General features: G+C 46.5%; 1 protein-coding gene across 3 annotated transcripts in view; it reads left to right on the top strand.

The window, feature by feature from the left end:
* The window catches only part of KIF5C (kinesin family member 5C), a 150465-nt gene that overhangs the window by 84088 nt on the left and 43236 nt on the right, over positions 1–23141 (top strand). For all 3 annotated transcript variants that reach the window (XM_036421238.2, XM_036421239.2, XM_036421237.2), the window contains exons 11-14: positions 3707–3855; positions 14115–14302; positions 19069–19137; positions 21885–22091. In XM_036421238.2, coding sequence (XP_036277131.1) covers positions 3707–3855; positions 14115–14302; positions 19069–19137; positions 21885–22091 — 613 coding nt within the window. The remainder of the gene's footprint in view (positions 1–3706; positions 3856–14114; positions 14303–19068; positions 19138–21884; positions 22092–23141) is intronic.

Genomic DNA, 23141 nt, shown 5'->3' with positions numbered 1-23141 from the left:
ATCACACGTTACAGATGTACCCTGTGCATTGCCCGTGTGGGCTTGTCTGGAGCTCCTTGTTCAAATGCCTGCACTGTCCTGAACATCTGGAGAAGGAAGGAGAATGCTGAGAACAAGGACAGGAAAAGTGCCAAGAACAAACATCTTCCTGGCTCCTCCACACAGGACAAGATGTTTAGAAGAAGCTAAACAATGATACATAGTCAGTATATTATTTAGGACTGACTATGGCCAGAAAGTATGGGCAATTTTTTGAGGAATTAGGTGGAGACAGGATAAATCAGGATGCAGAGGAATGTGAACCAAGTGGTTCTAGGACTTCCCTTTCTCCAGGGTTGATTCACGTGCCCAGCTGTGAGGATGCCTTTTGAGGGTCGTCATGTACAGGGACTTAACCTCGCTGGTGGAAGTGGACATGGTCAGCAGTTTTGGAAGCCTGGCCATGTGCTTCCGAACATGTGAACCATAAATTCAGTGAGAGAGAGACCCAGAAGTGCTGATGCGGAAATAACAGTGCTGCTCAGAGGCAGGGCGGCAAGGTCTCCCTTCTCCTGTTCCTTAGTTCCTTAGTGATCACGTCCGCAGAGACCTTTTCTGGCTTCACCGTCTCCGTACGGGGGTCTGGGTGGAAGATGTCCTGTGACCTCCGCCCTGCCTGCTGTGCTTGGCCCTCCTTCTCCAAAGGTGGTTAACATTCATTAGCTTTGAGGTCTTTTAAAAGTGGGGTCCTTGTTCTCTCCCTACTGGGAGAAGATATTTGGGGCAAACCTAGATTATCTATTACTTAAATGATGTTTCTGAAGCATGTTGAAACAAAGAAAATGACAAAACAGATCTCTGATCATTATACTTTCAAGAATTGGCTCATTTGTGCTTAGTCCTGCTGTTAGGTTGTAAACCTGAGACTAGTGAAGGTTCTTTTCCTGAGTGGCCTTTGGTTAGGCGCTGACTCAGTGTCTGCTGTGGTTATAACTGTGGAGCAGGCATTTATTTGTGCATCTTGGAGCCTCTGGTTGAAAACCTGAGGGCTTTGGAAATGAATACCTAGGAAACTGTTGTGCTCCTTTATGAGTGATCAGGTCACGTTGGATTAATCAGACGTCACAGTGGGACTGACCCATTGACGCATGAAAGGCATTCATTTCTTGCCTCTGTCCAGGCAGGGTCATTTTGGGTGGCTGTGTCCCCAGATTAAAGATTGTCACTGTTCTCTGTGAGCAGCTTGCTCCTCTTAGTTCTCTCCCGTTGAGTCCCCTCAGCCCAAGGATGGTAATGGCTCCCCATAATTAATGTGGGGTATGCGTCCTCTCTCATTATTTCCCAACACTCTCCCCATACCTTTGGTAAGCCTGTCTCAAATCTTGCAGTATTGGTGGGCCGTCAGATTCTTACCAGGACCGTGATTACTACAGGAGTGGAAGAAAAATAACTTAAAGAAGACCAGTGACACCAGGGATAGCCCTGCTGGTTCTGCTCACAGGCACCCCCTCTGGCTGGCCCTGCCTGAGTGTGGCTGAGAGGCTCTTCTCCTCTCGCTCTAGTGTCATTAGAAATCCTCAAGAGAACCTTTGTGATTTAAAAAGTAAGATTAGTCGCCTCACAGCGCTCCCTGCAATGTCCGCAAGCATTTTCAGCCACAGGTTGCTTTTTGCTCTGACTCACTAAGTGGATAATGGGTGATGGATGCTGCGGTGTGTGTGTCCTCGTGTCTGAGGAGCATCCACAGCACCGCCTGGGGCTGTTAGAGGGCGGGTGAGAGTGCGGCCGGGCACAGATTTTAATGTAGTCATACAACTGCTGCTGTTGGAAAGATCAGTTGAATCATGACTGGGGAACACAGCCTCAAGCTCAGTGAATGCAAGAGAGAATGATACTAATTCTTAAGTGGAGTCTTCCATTGAAATTGCTTAACTCCTCTTTTGACAGTTGGGTATTTAGTTATCTGCTGTAGGAATTAATCTTTGGAATGACATCGATAGTGCTGGTGAGCACCGCTGAATTTCCTTCACGGAAATAGAAATCCTGTCCAAAATGTCATTTGATGACAACAGTAATTAACCTGAATCACATCAGCTCGTGCCAGCAAGTATGACAGTACAAGAACTGGTGGGAGTTTAAAATAAAAAAGGCAATAGCAAATAAAACAGGATATCACATACTTTTAAATGAAATTTTTACTTTCTTAAAAAGTGAGTAACAAGTGGGATTCTGCATGGACAATATACTTTTTGACTAGACATGTCTGCTTATGTGTTCATTTACTTTTTTTTTTTTACTAGAGGCCTGATGCATGGAATTCGTGCAAGAGTAGGCCTTTCCTCTGGCTCTCTGCACTGGCTTCCCTGGCAGGGGGAGGCCCCGCCCACCCACTACAGCCCGCCAGTTGGGGCGATGGCTGGGCCCATGACCAATTGCATCACACCTGCCTTGGCTGACCTTTGCCAGTGGGTGTCAGTGTGGTCCTAGATGGTTGTTCGCTGTTCGGCCTTTTGGTCGATTTGCATATTACCCTTTTATTATATAGGATTATTATATAGGATTAATTCCAGAGAGGAAGGGAAAAGGAGAGAAAGAGAAACATCAATGATGAGAGAGACTCATCGATCAGCTGCGTCTTGCACACCCCTTACTGGGGATCAAGCTAGCAACCTGGGCATGTGCCTTGACTGGGATGCCAACCACGACTTCCTGGTTCATGAGTCAACACTTAACCACTGAGCCACACCAGCTGGCTTTATGTGTTCATTTCTACATGTAGCTAGTTGTCATGTTTGTTTATTTATTTATTTTTAATGTAGGCTAGTGCTGCCATTGCCTTTGCTCTCACCAGTTGCTCCCTTTAGTTATTGCCCCCATCCTGACCCCAGCCATATGTCTTAGGAGGTCTTTATATAAGGAATGGAAAATTGGTGGCTTTTAGACATGTTTGTCTCACACATTATTTTGAAAAATTGTTACAAACTGATAATCACAAATAAAAATCTTGATTTCTGACTTTGAAAAATGGGATGACCTGTGAATAGTGGCCCTCCTTCCTCTGTGGCAACAATTGGCTGTGATGGGGGCATGTGCCCCGCAGAGAGCCGTGGCTTCACCTGGCCAGCTGTGCTCCGTTAATGACCTGACTGGCCCCGGTGGTGTGTGTAGACATGTGTTCAGCACATCAGGATGACTTCAGGTAGTGTGAGGAAGAGAAAGAATTTGTGTTATTTCGGTCTGTATATTACTCGAAGAGAAAGTTGAGCTCTAAGAGGCAAGAGGCCTTGTCTCATTTGTCTTGGTACATGCCATGTTTCATACATGTTAACTTATTTGAAAGGAAGCTCTACTTAGGAAGAGGAATCTAGAGGTGGTATGAAGGTGTTTAAAGGAGAATATTGACTCTTTGAAAAAGGCTTTAACCGTAAGTCAGGGCTGAGAACACAGATCAAGATGGAGACAGGGAATAGAGAAAGGTGACCCTGAGAGACAATTGAAATGAAAATCCATTGGATTTGGAGGTTGACAGGAGGTAATGAGGAAAAGGAAAAGGTGCATTTGGAGCCTGAAGAGTCAGGAGTGCCATTAACACAGCCAGGTAAGAGGGCGGTAGGTGAAAGCCGCAGGGTCCTCCTGCTCCCGGTCCCAGTCTCTTGCCCTGAAAGGAACATGATTAGGCTGATGCTGATGGCCGTGCTTAGTCCTTCCCTTTCGTTTCTCACCCCAGGGCTAAGACCATCAAGAACACGGTCTCTGTGAACCTGGAGCTGACTGCTGAAGAATGGAAGAAGAAATACGAGAAGGAGAAAGAGAAAAACAAGACTTTGAAGAATGTTATCCAGCATCTGGAGGTGGAGCTGAACAGGTGGAGAAACGGTGAGGAGCGGAGAGGAAGAGCCAGGCGCAGTGTGTGCTGCTCTTCCCACAGCAGCTGGCCCCCAGGGCACCTGGGAGAGAGCGATGACGGTCCTGTCTTACAACAGCCTGTGTGACTGGCAGCTGTGTTCTCATTCCCAGCAGAGTCCCCCTCCCACCCTGTCACCTGGCAGATGAGTGTTCTTAGGCGGGCAAGTGACTGTGTGCAAGGTTGCCTTCCTCTGTTTCCAATGAGATGCCCCTCTGTCTGTGACTCTCATTCACCCACCGGAAGCCGTGTCTGAGGGTCAGAGGGCAGTGCCTGAGACTCCGTGGCCCAGATTGCTTTCACTAATGAAAACTGTCCTTCTCGCCTCTGCGAGTTCTAGAATTGATTTGAGGTTAAAGTCGCCGCTGGTCAGTATTTGCTTTTTTTCTTTGTCCTTTCCCCCCATTTCATTTTCATGCTCTGCCTCTTCAGAGCCAGAAATAGAAGGATCCTTCCTGAAAGCTTGGCGCTGAAGTGGAGTCTTAAAGGCTTGTTTCGTGACTCGTGTTTCTTTTTCCTCAAAACAGTCTCTTCGGTCTGTTCTGCTGGGAGAAAATATCTCGGGCAGCTGACGCGCATGGGTGGGTGGGCTGTGGGTGAGGCGTTGAAGAGGGGTTTTCAGCTCTAACTGCAGACAGATCACCGAAGACAAATGCTATGATTTTAGCATTGTGCTGGAAGTTCAAATGTAGAAGTTTATCGTTTTTTTAATTGCAATCAGGCAGGCAGGTGTGCATGGGGACAGCGGGTAGTTGGATTTTTGCTGCTGTGGGCCGTGTGTGTTCGGTGCTGCGCCAGACCTCCGTGTGGTGACTCAGCGTGGGACCTGCCTGTTGGTCACTGCAAAGTCAGCGGCAGATCGTCTTGCGATGATATGCTTTCTGCCTGGGAGGGTGGGGTGTCAGTGAGCTCCTGTTCAATGGAAAAGCAAAGCAGGATTCAAGAGCAGTTCAAGAAATGACCCAGTAGCCTAAATTACACGATTCTTTTCGTTTTTGGGAGATTTCCTAGCTGCACACGCATTTTGAAAGCTGCTAGAATAATTGAATAATTCAGCACCTGGGCTGGTGGATGCTTCCTTGTGCTTTGGCAGGAGCAGGAGAGTGGGAGGATGCTTGGCAGCGCAGGGAGCGGCTACACTAAATTTGGTTCTATTTCTGGGATGCTCTTGGGTCAGTTCTCTGCTGGGCGACTGGGATTTCAGAAAGCTTTTGGTACAGGGAGGAGGGCTGGCCTCGGACATATTGTGGAGAGGGCAACTGACTTGCGTTTTCTGTTCTTTCCTGTCGCTTGCCAAGCTCTAACCTTTCAGTTTGCCACCCTCAGGCAGCCTGTCCTCTGAGTCTGCCCACTGCCCTGCTTACCTGACCCGCCTCGCGCCTTGCTCGCTCCCCCTTCCTCTCCCCCTCGCCCCTGCTCTTGGGCTTTGCATGTGGCATCATTTTAGCTGTTTGTTCCACTATCTTGCCAGTCCACTTAGAAATTTACTGTTGTCCGTGCTCTGTAGGGTGAGATCCTACGTATGCCCTTAAGTTCCATAATTTGGGGAAACGGACGTATGGCTGATTGCTGGCACTTGGTGGGCTTTTATAAATGTATGTCAAGTAAACATAATGCAGTGCTGGAGGTCTCTGCCTTCACGAGCTTACAGTTTGAAGGGGGAGGAGATTCCAGCCAGAATCAGTAAACATGTTGGTAGTCCATGCCAAAAGGGAAAGTATAAGGTACTAAAAATTATCACAACAAGAGGCCCTGACATTGACAGAGAAGTCAGTGAAGATGTCCCCCAATAAGCAACACAGGGAATCAGATCCAAGAGTGACAGAGCAGTAAGCCAGGTGTAAGGAGGTGCAAGGAAGTGAGTTGAGGTGAAGGTGGAGGCAGCCGCGGTTACAGTGTCCCTGAGGGGCGGGGCAGGAAGGCCAGTGTGGAAAACTAAGGTGGGAGCACTGGCCTGAGCTGGGCGTGAGGGACAGGCAGGCCTGTCCTGTGCAGAGCGGGGCAGCTCTTGTCCAGAATGTTGGTCATTATCTTGGAATCAGCAAGAAGCCATTCAAGGATATTAAGCGGCAGATCATAAGGTAAGATTAGCCTTTTGAAGATCCATTGATTGTGAGAGAATGGACTGGAGAGGGTGGGAGGAGGGCCAGGAACCAGGGTGGTTGTCCAGGGGGGAGATTTCATTGGAAAGAGAGAGGCATTTGGGAGGTGAAATCACACAGCCTTGCGAAGAGTGGCTATGTAAGAGCACACCAAGTCTCTGGCTTGCTGAGTTTGGTGGAGGGCAGAACCGTGCACTGAGACAGAGAAAGAACAGGCTGTAGACTGGGGAGAGGAGTAGGGGACTGCAGGTGCCTGTGGAAGATGACAGGTCAAAATACCAAGTAATAAGTCAGGTCCGAGGGTCCGGAGCTGAGAGGGGCTACCTGGACTAGAGGAAGAAATTGGGGTGTCATCTGTCTCTAGGAAGTAACTGAAGGTCCCCTGTGGACTGGAGGGAGGGGAGAGGGAAGAAGAGCAGCGGAGACTCCTGCCTCCTGTTGCCATGGAATCCCTGCGTGGTTGTGGTGGGGGAAGGGAGCTCTGCAGAGCTCTCCTATCTGCCAGAGTTCACCAGGCATTTTAACGGCGATTTTTCTGAAAGCGAAAGTTCTTGAATGTAGACAACCAACGCTGATATTATAAATTCCAGGCTGGTGGAGTAGTCCCTTGTCCAGCTGTGAGTGAAGGGCCATCCCACAGATTAACTGCATCACACATGCAGCCAGCCCCCAGGCTTGTTGTTTCAGTCCTAGGCTGGCGTGTAAGCCTCAGGCAGCCCTTGTGCTTTTGACAGATTGAAAGACACGCCGAGGTGACTCTGTCCCTGGGAGAGCTGGGATCCGAGCGGAGGAGCTTGACTCCCAAGTTCATCCCCCTCCCACTGTGGGTGCCGCCTGCACACGGTCCTCAAGGTTTGTGTCTGAGCCAGCTGGATGGGCTGCCAGCAAGGAAGGGACTGCAGGGTGTCCCAGGCACAGCTCTAACGCCTCGTCATCATGAGGGCATGGCTGGTTTGAGTCAACGAGGGAACTGGGATTTTGAAAGTTGAATGCTTTCCATTAAAACCACAGTGATAGGAGAGTTCCAACGTCCTTTTGGTTCTGAACTTGTGGGAGCAGCCACGGAGTTACCTCATCGATTCCTGGCGCTGGCATATCCGCATTATGGTCCGAACAAGCATTGTCAGTAGCATGCGCCCTTCCCCGGGGAAGAGATTTCTTCCCTTGCGTGGTGTGTTTGTAATTTAAAAGATTGGCTGCCCTGCTGTCCTCCAGCTGTGGGGCAGTGAGAGAGATGGAGCATAGCAGAAAAGAGGGTGTGTGTGTGTGTGTGTGTGTGTGTGTGTGCATGTGCTTTGTCTGTAGAATGAGGCAGGAGCACAGAGGAGCAGGAAAGGTAAAATGCTGTGATGCCCCAACAGCAAAGCGGTTCCAGGCAGACAATGGAAGTAAGTGAAGGGAGGAAATAAGTTGGCAGCAATGGGACTGCGCTGTGCAAAGTCACTCAGAGGTTGAGAAATTCTGTCATACTGTCCTGTTACTGCCTATGGGCTGCCCCTTTCCCCAGCCTTTACCCCCTCCAGCCCCTCGAGGCTGAATGGGCCACTTCAGAAAGCAAGCCTGGCCGTCAGTTTCTCCCCTGGGCAGAGGAGAACAAGATTCTCCCAATGTGGCCTGTAATTGCGTGTGTATTTATGGCACCAGGCCTGAGGCATTTCTGCCGTTGCCATCAAGGCAGATGGTTCAGGGCAGGTGCATAGAGGCTTAAGGAAAGGCCACACCTTGTTTTTATAAAGAAGGAAGGACAAAGCCACCCACTCTCCTGGTGTCCTTCCCTCCACTGTGCCAGTGAGGGGCCTTGGGGTGCACTCTGGGGGCTTACACAGAAAGATAACGCATTTGAAGGCTCTGAATGACCCAGAACCAGAACAACAGCCGAGGAATTGGCCTCAAATGTGAAGCTGGGGCTGCTGCTGAGACACAGGCAACGGGGGGGGGGGGGAAACCGATAGGTTCATAAAAGGGTGCACGAGAGTGAATCCCCGGGAATGTCGTCTCCTCCTTTCATTCTCTGATCCAGACCCAGGGGCCCAAGAGAGGAGACAGAGCGGGTGGTACGGCGCTTGCCTGGGGGAGGCAGGGCACGTTCTGATTGCTGTCTGACCCAGGCCGCCGCCCTGGGGGGCTCTTCCTCAGGAGGAAGCCCAGGCGCTGTTATGAGAACGGGTGATGAGTGGCTGAAAAACAACGCACGTCCACCACTATCTGCTAGTGACATCTTGTGGGCTGAAATCTAGTGACAGCCTTCCCTCGCATCTGGAGGCTCTGGTGGCAGCTTCAGCGCACTGGGAATTTGTTCAGCCTCCCTGCGTAAGGACAGATAGATAGAGTGGGCAGCTATCAGAAATAAGATATCCCCCCCAGTTCCTGTTGTTTATTGATCATATGTATGGGAAGTGCTTGAACAATCCTAGAAATGGGGATAGATTTAGGTTAGGGGTGTCGAACTCAATCAGAGAAGGGGCCAAAATCTAAAATCCAGCCTAAATCGTGGGCCGAATGGTTTACTGAACAGTCATAAACTGTCATTGTGATGGAAACGCAGCGGAGTGCAGTGATGACAGCGCGGTGCGGGCCACATTGCAAGGCCTGGCGGGACGGATTTGGCCCGCGGGCCTTGTGTTTGACACATGTGATTTAGGTAGTTGGGTTCAGAGTGAATTTTGGCTCCCACTCCCCCCAACCCATCAAGAAGACCACATAGAATGGGGGGTATGGCTGGGGCTCGGGGTGGGGGGGGAGAGGTTCAAGGGCTGGGCGCTTGATGCTCAGAGGGTTGGGTGGATCTATAGCTCTCCCACTGAGAGCACTGCCATAGGCCCTCTTCTCAGACACGTCTTTGAATCTTGCCATTTGAAAAAAAGATAACGTAGGGGCTTATGTCAGAAAAGCAGGCCCTGAACTCCAGGTATCACAGAGCCGGGAAATGACCTGACAAGGTGGCATAACTGCAGTGTCTCTTGAGTAAAATATAACGTTAAACAACAGAGCAGATGCAGACCTCCCCATCTGCTGACATCCTGCAAAAATCATGTCATCACAGGCTGAGAAGGCATGGAAAGTCGGCAGTGTCCTGAGCAGATTTCTCCAGGTTTACAACCGGCCAGGCCAGCCGGCTCGGTTCCCTAACCAGCTAAATCCGTAACCTTGGGTCTGACTGGGGCTTCGGGAAACTGGCTGGCACACAATTAGCATTCACTGTGCGGGAAGGTGCCGGCCCCTTCCTGGGCTCCTGATTACCGCGGTGGATGCTCAGAAGATAGCATTTCACCGGAGAGGTCTCTTGTTAGCCCTCTTGCTCCTTTTGGGCACACGCAAACACTGACGGAAACCCTGACTACAAGAGAATAATGGAGCAGCCAATCTAGGAGTCAGGACTGTAAAGACGGTGCAGAGTCCTGGGTGACCAGCTTATTAGCAAATTTCTTTAGAAGGGATTAGAGAATGTCTTAAGCTGCTTACAATATTTTTAGGAACTAGGGTAAAAGATGCTATTTGCATGCAAAATAATCCCATAAAGGAATGATTTTTTTTTTTTTAAACCTCACATTTCTATAATGATATCTTGTGGCAAGCTGCTCTTACCTATCTGGCAACTTAAAGATTTCCTTTTCTTTCTATATCAAAGTTTCATTGACATAGAAATGACCTACCACTAGGTCTGCCACTGGCCCAGTTTAATTGGTCTTAAAAGAACACAGCCCCTCTGCAGGTCTCTATGGTTTCCCGGAGAAGCTGGGAGGGGCCCGCACGCCCTGCCCTGGAGTTTAGCGAGAGTGCAGTTACCTTCCTGTGTCCTTACCGGCTTCAGGGACTCGACCTATGAAAAGGACAACTAGCTTGTTGCCATTTCACGTGTGAAATTTTAATGAATTACCGGCAGTCTAATGGTGTTCTCTCTCTCTCTCTCTCTCTCTCTCTCTCTCTCTCTCTCTCTCTCTCTCTCTCTCTCTCTCTCTCTCTCATAAACACAAGATCAGAAAGCCTGTTTTGGAGGTTTTAAATAATAACCCTAACAAGAATTTTTGATTACTACTGTTATTCTTGTTTATTTCAATTGATGGATTTCTCCTTTTTTTTTTTGTAGAAATATTACCTGTGCCCTCTAGGGTTTTCATTTTATAATTAAAATGAAAATGCTCCAAGTCAGTGCTCTGTGTACACACAAATCCTTTTAGTCCTCCAAGGTCATTACAGCTGACAATAGGAAATGCCAGAGTGCTTCTTTAAAGAGGGAAGGGCTAGGGGGAGGGGGAGGGGAGCTGTCATTCTAAAAAATCAGGTGCTTTACCATATTACAAGGTTTTTCCCTGTAGACAGGTATGAAGCCTCGGGATAAACGGAGAGAAATTTGCTTTTGAGGCAAGGAAGGAGAATAAAAATAAAATAGATGCTAATCTTCACTTGGTAATCCTTGTCTGTTCTCCCGTCACCCGATTTTAGGGCCTCACTGCTCGGGGTTTGTTCGCAGCTGTCTTCCTGTTACAATCAGTTACTCCTTAATCACCTCTTGGGGGCTTCTGGGGAGAGCCGCGCTGCAGCGCCGGGATCTTCTCAATTACGGCGGCGAGATTGCCATGGAGACAGACTGCCTCGCGTCAGGCCGCGCACAGAGTTGGGAATTTATAATCCCCAGACGTGTTTGTGAGCCGGACAGTGTCGTTACCGGGGACGCTTCTGGAAGTCATTTTCTCGGCCCTTTGAAGGGCAGCGGCGCTGGGAACACCGGCTCCGGGTCCTCTCTGGGCAGGGGCTGTGGTGCCTGCTGCTTTTGTTCCTGCGTGCTGCTTTGTTCCTGGCTCGCACGGCTGCTGCAAAAAACAATCCCGCCTGCCTGACCTTTAGAAGGGCTCGTTGTGTAGATGCAGCTTTGTGTGGGGGACGTGTTGATGCTTCGATTCAGGGAATTTGTCAAGAGAAACCAGAAAGTCTGCTGTAGGTTTCAAATGTGTCTTAATAATAACAGTGAAAGTAAACCTGAAAGAGGCTTGCAAAGACATATTGCATTTTAATGTTGGAAATGAGCTCTAACCACAAAAGTATTATGAAGAGCCCAGAAACACTAATCTCAGAATAACTAAAAATAGTAATTTATCTGCAGAGCCTAAAAGAGTTGACAGTTTGTTGGGGAGAGGAGGGGTTAAGAGATGGACTTTAAACAATAATAATATCTTTGGGTTGTATAGATACTATTTTTAAAAATATATATTTTATTGATTTTACACATAGAGGAATTGAGAGACACAGAGAGTTAGAAACGTCGATGAGAGAGAAACATCGACCAGCTGCCTCCTGCACACCCCCCACTGGGGATGTGCCGGCACCAAGGTACATGCCCTTGACTGGAATGGAACCTGGGACCCTTTAGTCCGCAGGCCAACGCTCTATCCACTCAGCCAAACCGGTCCCGGCCAGATACTATTTTAATTAATCCTTAGGACAATGCTGTATTAGGGGCATTATCATTTCCTCTCCTTTGTAAAAAGCAAGCCAGGAGGTTAAGCGGGCGGTGGGCCGGTGATTCATTAGCCTGTGAAAGGAGCAGAGTGGCTCAGTGGCCCGCCAAGCGCTGGAAACATTTATGCCGTCGGCGATCACTTTCAGGGACCTGGTGTCGGCATGGCTGAACTTGGATCTCTGCCTCGAACAAACTGGCACTTGGTGTTGTCCTGATTCCACAGTGGGATATGGGAGCAGCTCCAGGGGGGTGAAACCTGGAGCTTGCTTGGAGCAGGTGCTTGCTGCTAGGCTGTGGGGTTTCCTTCCTGGCTCCTGCCTGCCCTGAGGAAGTGAATTGCGCCCAGGGCAGCTCCTTAGCTCACATCAGCCTGCTGAGAGCACTGCCATTATGGCTATTTGGAACCGAAGGACACAGGGAGATGTCTCTTCCAGATGTTTTTGTATCTTACTTCTGGACTTGGGGCGAGTTGGCCTGTGGGTACTATGACCAACACCCGACAGGTTTGTGGTCTAGTACAGTTAAGAATTCACCATCCTGTTTAAACCGGAAGATCAAATTCCTACTGCACTGGGTTGCCATGTTCACAAGTTTCATAAGCTGGAACTGAAGAATTAGAGATACAGTCATGAGCCAAGCAGAGAAAGGACATTTACCGAAGTGTTAGTGGTGACTTTGTCTGGAGAGGGAGAAATTGGGAGGTAGGGATATCAAGTTTTGGTGTATACTCTGGACTAGAAAAGATGTATTTGTGTGTGCAATTTTTTAAAGCAAAAATAATCCTTAAGAACTAAAACATGGTACTGCTTTTATGGCCTGGGATTTAGCAGGCTGTAGAGAATACAAAAGTCCTTTAATTGGGTGAAATTCAGTCTGCACCCTAAGGTTGTTGGTGGATGTTTTAAACCAGGAATTGAAACTGAATGAAATATTGATCTGGTTCAGGGTCAGTTCAAAGGCTAATCTGATATTCTGGTTTTGCTTTCTGGTCCAGAATTTTAGGAAAAGGTTTGGGTCTAGCTGAGGTTTAGAGGGAAAAAGGGTTGGCTCAGTTTTATATTCAACAAAAAGTAATACCATAGTTGATTCCAGGTTTTGCTTCAAGTTTCTACTTGAAACAGAGCTGTGATACAACTGAAATCATTTTGTGTTAATTTTATTTGGCATAAAGGCCGTTTGTGATGATCAGTTTGATAATGGAATCTTAAGCAACAAAACTCCCACATCACAAAGTGCTTTGTTTATAGTGAGACACATGTATACAGTGTTCAGGTGGGTTCCTGGAGGCATGACTTAAACTGTTTGTGAATCTACGGATTAGGATCTCAGTCCTGTGTTTTGTTTTGTTTTTGTGTGTGGGGGTTTTTTTTTTGTTTGTTTTTTTTTAAGGACTTTCCTCTGGCTCAGAGCAGTTTTCCTAGGGAATTTCCACAAAATGCATTTGATGGGCTAAGTGGAGTGAGGCTTGGAATGGTGCAGACACTCACTGATCGTAGCAAACTGAGTGTGAAGTTGATGGTAAACATTGTGATGGGGAAAGTATATTTGGTTTTGGTTTGCTTTCCAAGAAGATATTTGAGAGACTCAGTTGGGCCACATGGTTTTCACAGAATCATTTTTATGCAGAGCATCTCTGCAAGGTGATTTTCTTAGTGGGGATAGCCATTGGCCAGCTTGAGAGCTTCACCTTTTTCCTCAATTTGAATGGTCAGACTTGGTAATGCTTCTTTTGAAAGCCCAACACCACCATCTACAGACTGAGAAGTGGTATGTAAGGTCTCTGCAAGATACCCTAGATTGGCTGCTTTTTCTTTCCTAGGAAAACCTGGCATTGCAGGAAATTATTCTGTTTGAACTTTCCAGTAGAGCCAGTTAATTCCGACTTCGTGCAGGAGAGAGTGGCCGATGGTGGAATGTGTGATTGTGCAGTGCCAGCCAGGGTTCCTGGGTCCATGGTTACCCGGCTTCCTGCTTTGGATTCAGAGAGTTGAAAGTTTGAGAATTTGGGCTCTGCAATGTTCTTTTTTTTTTTTTTTAAATATATTTTTATTGATTTTGTACAGAGAGGAAGGGAGAGAGATAGAGAGTCAGAAACATCGATGAGAGAGAGTCATCGATCAGCCGCCTCTTGCACACCCCCTACTGGGGATATGCCCGCAACCAAGGTACATGCCCTTGACCGGAATCGAACCCGGGACCTTTTAGTCCCCAAGCTGATGCTCTATCCATTGAGCCAAACCCGTTTTGGCTGCAATGTTCTTTTAAACAGTGGCAAATTTGTTCCTTGATGTGGCTGTTTCCATTAATGAAATAGTAACCTAATTAATTGGTAATTAGGATGCCTCAGAGGTCTGTTTCCCTTTGAATCAGTCACTAGAGAGCGCATGATTCTAGTAAAGCCCCAGCATATTCTTCAGAAGTCAAGAGTAGCTGACAATTCTGAGCATTGCTGCAAGTTGTGTTAGTTAAGAGCTTCTATGGTAGGACCAGTTTTGGCCAATTAATTATGACCTTTCTCGTCCAATAGAAAGAACACGAACTATAGCTCTATGTATCAGCTCTTCATTATGTCCTTCCACCTTGTTCATGGGAGTGACTGGTTTTGGAACTCCCCCTGGAGGGTTTTGTGCTGCATTTCTTCAATCCCTGCCCCTTTCGGCTTGTTTTGCAGGAGAAGCTGTGCCTGAGGATGAGCAGATCAGTGCTAAGGACCAGAAGACCCTGGAGCCCTGCGATAACACCCCCATCATCGACAATATTGTTTCCGGGGTCGATGCTGTTGTTGCCAGTATCTCTGCTGAGGAGAAGGAGAAGTACGACGAGGAGCTTTCCAGTCTCTACAGACAACTGGATGATAAGGTCTGTAGCCAGAGACTCTAGTCTTTGCTCTGGGGCAAGGACTAATGGTGGCAGGTCCCAGCACTATTGACCAGAAGCCACTTCCAGCCCTGTGTTCTGAGGTAGGGCTGCAGACTGACGTTTATGTCTAGCTTCCCAGTGTTTGCCCAGCTCTTGACTGGACAGAGTTAGGGAATTTGACTCACATGGAATGGGACTTTCATGGAAATTTAATTGGAAGAGGGGAGTATTGGCCTGCATAGACAGATAGTCTTCATTTCTAGAAACTGGACTGGGGCTGGTCATGCATGAGAGAGGGGTAAGGGGTGAAAGTGTGCATGATCTTTGTTTAATTCTCCCTCCTTTTCTTCTCTGGGCATCCTCTTCACCTCTGTGGAACGCCCACAGTTGTTCTGTCCGTGGGGGCTCCCAAACCGCAAGTGTGTGCTTTAATCTGTAGCTCATGGTGATGGAGCCCCCAGTGGTGGTGTGTGGTCTGATTGCTCCTGTGTTATTGGCAGAGCTGTTTTCAGAGCATGCTCTTGAATGACGTAGCTTGAACGTGCTGATTAGGCAGCTTGAACGTACTGATTAGGGATGCCCGTTTTTTATGGCAAACTTTTTGGGACACAGTCATGTCAGTGCACAAGTTGGAACAGAGGAAAAGAGATGTCCGAGAACATTGTGTATCATTCATCCCAGTGGAGGTCAGGTTAGGGATCCCAGAGGCACAGGAAATTAAATTGATGTTTTACATGATCTTGGCATGCTGCCCTTGAAATATTCGAAATCCTTTCAGTTCATTTCATCAGGGTTGCTGATATTTTTAGTCTGATTTAATCTTTTCTGCTGTCTTTCAGCTCAGAGTGTTCAGGGACACCTCTGGCTTGAATGAAACAGCTTTGTTATGTTAACTTTGCCATTAATCTCCCAGGCCTCTCTTTAGAGTAAAGCTCAGCGTCTGGTGTCACCTTAACAAGGGACATGTGACTGACTGGTTGCCTTAAGGAAGTTTGTTCTGCTTTGTGTTGGTGACGCTGGGACTTGGCATTATAGCGACAGTGTTGAACTGGGGTCAACCTGCCTTCTGGTGACATGTTTAATAAGCTCTTCACACCCGTGAAAGCTGGGTTAATTGCCCGTTAGGCCCTTGACTTACCCTTCCATTTCTACCCAGGGATTTTGCACAAAACATCAAAGTAAAAAGGAGAAAACTGAGAACAATAACAAGTTACCAATATAGGCAATTTCTTGATGTCTCCAAAGAAATGCTATTGTTTAAACCTACTGTAGTGGTTCCCCCACCCCCTCATTTTAGAAATTTTGGTTTCATTTTAATAATCCCCAAATAATCTTAGATGAGAGACGATAACTTGGTTTCTATTCCCTTTTCTCTATGAATAGACACCTGCCATGGTTGGAATTGGGATCATTTACCTTTGCTGCTTGAGGTGCCTTCATTGATCTGAAAAAGTGTTTAGAGTTTTGATTGCAGCTTCCGACAGGGGATAATGCGAACTTATCTCAGAGTGATGCAAATGCCAATTCTTGGGGCATTCGGCAGGCAGCTGGCAGAGCTGGCCCTGGAGTGTGCCTCCTGATGACTGGCCTGGGATATTTTCTGTCACATTATTTCTTTTTAGCTCGTGCCTTGAAAACCCTATAGAATACACATTTTGAGGTTAGCATTTGCGGTCCATCACAGGGTGACGCTAAGAGGTCTTGGAGAGGACTGAGCCCTCAAGCCTCAGCCTTAGGTGGCACCGAAGCTGGTGGTTTGACCTCCATGGACTGCCTTCAAGGTTTTTAGAAAGTATTTCATGCATCTGATGGTGAAGGTGGCTTGATACTTTTGAGAATTCATGAGTTGGAATTACCAACAGAGATTATTGAGTGGTTGAATTGAAAGTATCTGGGTCCAGATGAGAAACTAGCCCAGGTTATTGCCATGTTTTACCCAAGTTGGCATCACCCGTAGGTGGCAGAGCTGCCATGAGATTACACAACTTCTGACTCCCAGCTCAGTACTCACCCCATGTTGACCTTGCCCTTTAAGTGAGGAACGTGCCAGCCCTAATGAACCCATGTAGACTGTGGTGGGAGAAAGGCTACCCAGTCTCCTCCCAGCTGCCCACCCTGCCCCACGGTGCTGTCCCTTCAGGGATTTGAGGACAGTGCTCACCCAAACAGGGCTGTGCGACGGCAATCTTGCTCTTAAGAGTTGGTCTGTGACTTAAAATACTGAGACCTGCGCTGGTGACCAGGCCTGTGGAAGATGTTTTCCTTGTCTGCAGCATGGGCCTCACATCTGCTACTTCAAAAGTTAGCGATGGGGAGTAAAAGTTCCTCGTGTATAGCAGATGCTTTTCTGTCTTCTCCCTTTCTGTTTGCTTATGGTAGGAGCCACGTCGTATGTGGTATCAGAGGGTGATGGTTTACAGGTGGGCTGACAGCGGAGTTATGAGGTGAGCAGACTGCTGTTGGCACTGTCTCTCTCATCCCCCATCACCTCTCCAGTGCTACTGTACTATTGGAGATATGTGAGAAGGAATAAAGTGTAAGTAGAAATACAAGTTGAACCTTATTTCACTGTTTACCATTGCAATGAAGGCATCTTCATAAATGACCTGTTGACAATTCACCTATTTCATGGATAAGAAAACTCAAGTACAAGAATGTTTTCTGAAAAGTGCTTTAAAATCTGGTGGACGAGATCTTAATAGCATCAGAGAGAGCATGCATAAACATGGTGTGCGAGATGTACTTATGATAGATATAGATGACATGGCACATCTTATTCTGAAAGTTTCAAGACTTTTTTTTTTTTTTTTAAAGATCACAACAGACTGTGAATTATTCTTCCTTAGAGCAGTTACCTTAATAAAGGGTAACTGTAGTTTTGGAGAAGTCTCTGGTACAGTGATTTATGTTCTCCTAGTGTGATCCCTGTTCTTCCTTCTTCCCAGATGGGGAGAGGAGCCTGTGGCTTCTCACTACACCCCAAGAATCACTTCATTGTCCCCCTGTCACCTGTCAGGCAGGAAGCCGGATCTTCAGGCTCTGAAATGGACACAGGATAAGAACAAAGAGCTTGTTGCACTATTTGTCTTCTCTCGTGATTTATATCACGTGTAGCTGGTGTTTATATGTCCCAGGGAAGATGGCAGCTCCTGATGTTAAACACCCTGAGTTTTTTATGTTGTTTAATATTTATGTGCTGAGGAACATAATTCAAAATTGTTCCTGGTACCCAACATTCTAAGTTTATAATGTACAAGAGAAGAAAAGGCCTATGAAATAGTTCCCCAGTTGTGGATGTACCATTTTTAGCACTTTCACTTTGGTGTAATTTGCCTAGTTCTCCTGCCAGAAATCAGGTTTGGGGAGGAAAGTCATGAGTGTTTTGTAGAAGCATTAAAGAAACATCAATGTAAACAATTCCATAGACAAGGGTCTCCTTGAGGAGAGAATTAAGGCCAAAAGACGTGCTACATGAAGGAAAAGGAGGTGCAGATGCTGTAACATTTATTTCAGAGTTGTCTCGCTCCATGGGAAGCATTAGCTGTGACAAACACTGAGCAAATCCGGTTTAAATGTATGCACAGACACGACCAGGAAGGCTGGAGCGTAGCCCGTGGAAAACTGAGCTTTTGCTAATAAGGTTTGCCAAGGAGGCCCTTGAATTTATCTCACCTCCCTTCCAGAAAAGGGAGAGAGCACAGTGTAGTTTTCTCCCCTCCCCTCCACCCCTCCCTTCTCCACTTCCCCTCCAGCTGTTGATGAAAACACCTGGACAGCACCTCATGGAGAGAGACCCCAAGACTGAACTAAATCTGTCTCTGCTTGGGGTCTCCGTGTGGGATCATCAGATAGGATTTCCTGCTGTTTCTGCGGGAGAGCCCCGTGGGTGTTCTCACAGGCTGTGCTTCGGATGTGCACTTGAACTCATGGACACATTCGCAGTGAACACTGAGCCGCCCGTAGCCGGGTGTCAGTGGCCAGCTGTGTGGCCCACACTGGGTGGAGGTGCCGAGGGAGAGAGAAAGACGATTGCCTGGGCAGCGAGGCTGGCAGCCCTGGCTTTGTGCAGCAACCTAGTGGCAGAACATGAGAGTGAGAACGGATTTGCCTATGGGGAGACCCTTTCCCACGTCAGTGACAGGCTGGAAAGTAAGAATTACTGTTGCTACATTTTTGTGTGTTTTTTTCAAACCGGTAAGAAAAGTACCTTCCAATCAAGAGGGAAATCTGCTCATGCTAAAGATTAGTTCTCCAGTAAATATTTTCCCAATCTCTCTAAGAGGCTTGAAGTAGAAATACTGGTCTCTCCCACATATCACGTGTACACATTCCTGGTCACTGATGTGTTTGACAAGATGTGGGGCATGAATACATTATAGTGCAGATGGTCAGACATTCCCTGCCTTGCTTTCTGAGCTAGGGAGTCCCTGTTAACATCTTTACATTGTGAGAGGGAGCTCCAGGTCCCTTTCAGTTCCCAAGCCCTGGAGCTCTGATTTCTGGAAGAGCAGGGCTGAGTTTAATGTGTAGGATATTACGTTTTCCATAATACCCAGATGTCTCATCTGCTGACAAAAGAGGGTGAGATACATTTTAACCAAATCAAAATCCCAGAGCCAGTCTCTCTTCTGTGGGGAAGCACCACACCATGCCACTCCCTTCATTTTATTAGGAAGCTCCCAGCTGGCACCCTGGTATCGAACTATCTCGAATATCAAAAATGACATAACTCACCGAAAAGAATTAAACATGATGTTTCATTTCAGGATGATGAAATTAACCAGCAGAGCCAGCTGGCTGAAAAGCTAAAGCAGCAGATGTTGGATCAGGATGAGGTAAAGTTCATAATAATAAATTTTTTCTTACAAAGTTCTTTTATTACTCTTTGTTGTTGATGTTTGTTCCAGAATTTTAATTTGCAAAGAATTTGTTCGAAATCACTGAATCATGTGGAAATTTCCTGGTAGACTTCTTTTCAAAGCCCGTTAAAAGCTGGTTTTGCCCGAATTTAGAAGATGAATGTCTGACTTGGTACAGCCCTGGGATTTGAGGGGGAGTAGCTGGTTGCTACACTTAGTGTTTGAAGAGCAGAGACAGGGGAACTGGATAAGTGGATAAGGCTGGTTTTAATTCCTCATACCCAGTGCTCAGCACTCTTGTTTTTTTTTTGTTTTGTTTTGTTTTTTGTTTTTTTGCCATTTTAGCTTTTTTCAGCTTTGCAAATCAGCTGGCTCAGGTATGCGATACACACCGTGTTCTCATGCTATCTTGTAGGAGAAACAAACAAATGAAAATTAGAAAGTAGAGGAGGGAACCCAGAGTGGAAAGGGGTCCAAAGGCCGCTTTCATATATTGATACATATATGTGATACCATAAAAAAGTGGCAAATTGTTTTCAGTCTCCCTGATGGCATTCAATTCTCCAGTAAGTGTCTTTATTGCATTGCGTTTTGCCAAGTATTTTACAAAACAGGGACCTAAGCAAAGACGAGACAATCTATCAAGTATAGATGGCTCATAATTCTCTTTCTGAGGACCATCTAAATACTTTTTTTTCTCTTTTGTGCTTTAGGGTGCTTCCTGCTTTGTTGCTAAAATGCTATGGATTGTGTCAGGCGATGCAATTATAGCAGGTGGCATGGGTTCATGTCCCCAGTCCCCACTTCCCATAGATATAGCTTTTCATAACCATTTCCTTCCTTTCCTCTTTGTTTCGCTTCATCTCTCTGGGACAAGGATTATACCCCTGCCCAAATGCTTTCCTTGGCAGGGAGATCATGCATGCCTTTGTGGTGAGATGGACCATATTTAATTGATTTTCCTCTGAACTGTAACTGAGCCTTCCATTTGCTTAGTGTTTCCTGCCTTTTTCCTCCCATTCTATCCCTTTGCATTTCCAAGTTGGTACAACTGCCTGTGGTAAACATTCTTTTTTTGTTACAGTTAAAATTCCTTTTTTTTGTTGTTGTTAATCCTCACTTGAGGATTTTTTTTTTTTTTTTTTTTTTTTTGCCATTGATTTTTAGAGAGAGTGGAAAGGAGGGGGAGAGACAGAGAGAAACATTGATGTGAGGGAGACACATCCATTGTTTGCCTTCTACACTCGCTCCGACTGGGCCAGGGTTTCAAGCCTGCAACCGAAGTATGAGCCCTTGTGGTTCGGTGAGCCAGTGGTTCAGTGAGCCTGAGGAGGAGCAGTGAAGGATTAAAGAAAAGACAGACAGAGAATATAGCTGGGGCTCGGTGGATCTCCTGTGCCTGGATGAAGGCCTTAAGTGGCCCACCAGCAGGACCTTCCCTACCCCTGCCAGAGAAGGATCCAGCCAGCAAGCTGAGGCTTTATTTTATAGTCAGAGAAAAATAAGGTAGTGGTTACCATAGTTACAATGTTCTTGTGAGTTTCACTTGTTGTGGCAGCACTTGCTGCACCTCCCATAGCCCATTAGCTACCCAGGAAGGATCTATTATAGGTAGTGTCATAAGGTCAAAATTAATAATGCTAAGAGGGCTCTGCCCTCTAAGCTGGGACTTGTTTGTGGCTCTGCCACAGGTCAATCTGAGGCCTAACTCTAGAGCCACTCCCTACATCCTTAACTGGAATCAAACCTCCCACCTTTCACTGGGCCAAACCAGCAAGGGCAGTTAAAACTTTTAAAACTTTTTCTGTAGCAGGGGTAGGGAAGGTCAGGCGGGTGCCATATAAGGCTTCAAAATCATTTGGTCCGGCTCTGCCGAGGCTTGAATGCTGAGTTAATTAGATGTTTGATCACATACAGAAGGCTACTTTTTAAGTTGATAATTGTGTATGGCTCGTAAGTGATGTTATAAATATCCTCGTGGCCTTTGGCAGAAGAAAGGTTCCCCACCTCTCTCCTATAGTATTAAGGCAATATGTCTTTACTCCAGGGAAAACACACACACACACACACACACACACACACACAATATGTCTTTACTCCAGGGAAAACACACACACACACACACACACACACACACACACACACATAAACAAAACAAAACACAGTAGGCACAGAGATAATGAAAGCATCTATATGCCCAGCCATTCACTTGTAAATTATTTCATTTTTGGGGTATGTGCTTCTCTACTTCCATGATGACTATTAAGGAAAATTGATGGTTGCCCTTTTATTCTGTCTTGGTTGACTCTGAAATTTACCAGTTTATAATGTGAAATAATGATAATATTAAGAAGCCATGTAAGTATTCGTGTCCTCAGAAATGATTCCCCCATACATTGTTAGTCATGGGGGATGGCCAGCCAGCTACAAAGTGTGGTAATATTTTATGTGTGATCAATTCTTCGAGGTAAGTCTATGCAGTTTTAAACAAAAATGAATAAAGAAAAAAAAAAGTTAGAAAGAAAAGAAAGAGGAAGAAGCAGATTTTTGAATAACATGCTGATTTTACATTTAACATCTGGATATACAGTAGGGGTTCTCGTCATCCTGCGCTTTTCCAACTAGTTTTTTTTGGGGGTCTGTTTTTTAAAATTATTTTACTTTGGATAGAGAAGAGAACACATACATTAGGTTCACCAGTCCTGTGCCAACTCATTTCCCAGCTTTTAGCATCTACAAGAAGAGACTATGAGAAGATCCAAGAGGAGCTGACACGGCTCCAGATTGAAAACGAGGCGGCCAAAGACGAGGTGAAAGAAGTCCTGCAGGCCCTGGAAGAGCTGGCTGTCAATTACGACCAGAAGTCCCAGGAGGTGGAGGACAAGATGAGGGCCAATGAGCAGCTGACTGATGAGCTGGCCCAGAAAACGGTGGGAGCATTTGTCCAGGGGGGACTCCTCGGTTGTCACTCTTGAATTTGTCCATGGTTGTTGACAGACTGTGTAAAGGAGAAGAAAGTTGGCTGAATGGTTTTTCAGTGTTAGATTTAAATGCATTCTCTGAAATCCTTCAATAATTGAAATATTTTGTGTAAGTGACTTTCGTCTATTCATCCTAGAACTGCGTAGCACAACTGTTTTCTGTTCAGTAGATTTATAACGTTAGCAGGGATGCCTTGCAGAATAGCCAAGAGAGTGCAGACTTTGGAGCCAGAAAAATTCTGGTTAAAAAGTTCTTTAAAAACTTAAAAAAAAAAAAATTTATTGGTATTTATTTATTTTACAGAGAGGAAAAAGTGGGGGAGAGGGGAGGGAGAAGCATTGATCAGTTGCTTCCCATATGAACCCCAACTGGAGATTGAACCCACAACTTGGGTATGTACCTTGACTGGGAATTGAGCCCACCACTTTTTGGTGTACGGGATGCCTCACCCGCCAGGACTCTGGTTAAACTTTTGACTTAGAACTGTTAAGCCTTAGTCAAAATATTTAAAAGCCTTGAGTATCCGTTCCCTTATTTGTAAAAATGGCAATAATAGCGTGCTTCTTTCAGGGTGTGAGAATGTGGCAGTTCACATAAAGCACTTAGCATGGACCTGTGCATTTGTTGTAGTTTCAATAAGCAAATCTCAAGTTGTTAAATCAGTAGGTGAGAGTGGGTGACCCTGGAAGGCAATGGTCTTCACTCTTCTTGTTATGTCCTTCTGAATGCAGTCCCTTCCCTCCCACACTCCTGTGCTAGCCCAGGCCTGGGCTGTTTGGTTGGTTTGTCGTCCTGTTTTCATCCAGTGCTTCAGTCGGCACATGTTCTCATTCTCAGATGCCCCCAGGGAAAGATGCTGCCGGTCCTGCACAGTGAGCTCATGGCATCAGGGCCAGTGAGCATTTGGCAAGGTGGCTGGTGGTGGGCTGTGTCCATTTTGTCCTTTTCTGTTTGGAAAATGGGTGGTAGGAAGCTGAATGGCTGCCCTTGACACCTCA

Source organism: Pipistrellus kuhlii, unplaced genomic scaffold (genome assembly GCF_014108245.1).
Source record: "Pipistrellus kuhlii isolate mPipKuh1 unplaced genomic scaffold, mPipKuh1.p scaffold_m20_p_7, whole genome shotgun sequence".
Classification (NCBI taxonomy): Eukaryota; Metazoa; Chordata; class Mammalia; order Chiroptera; family Vespertilionidae; genus Pipistrellus; species Pipistrellus kuhlii.
This window is presented reverse-complemented; position numbering and strand designations above follow the sequence as displayed.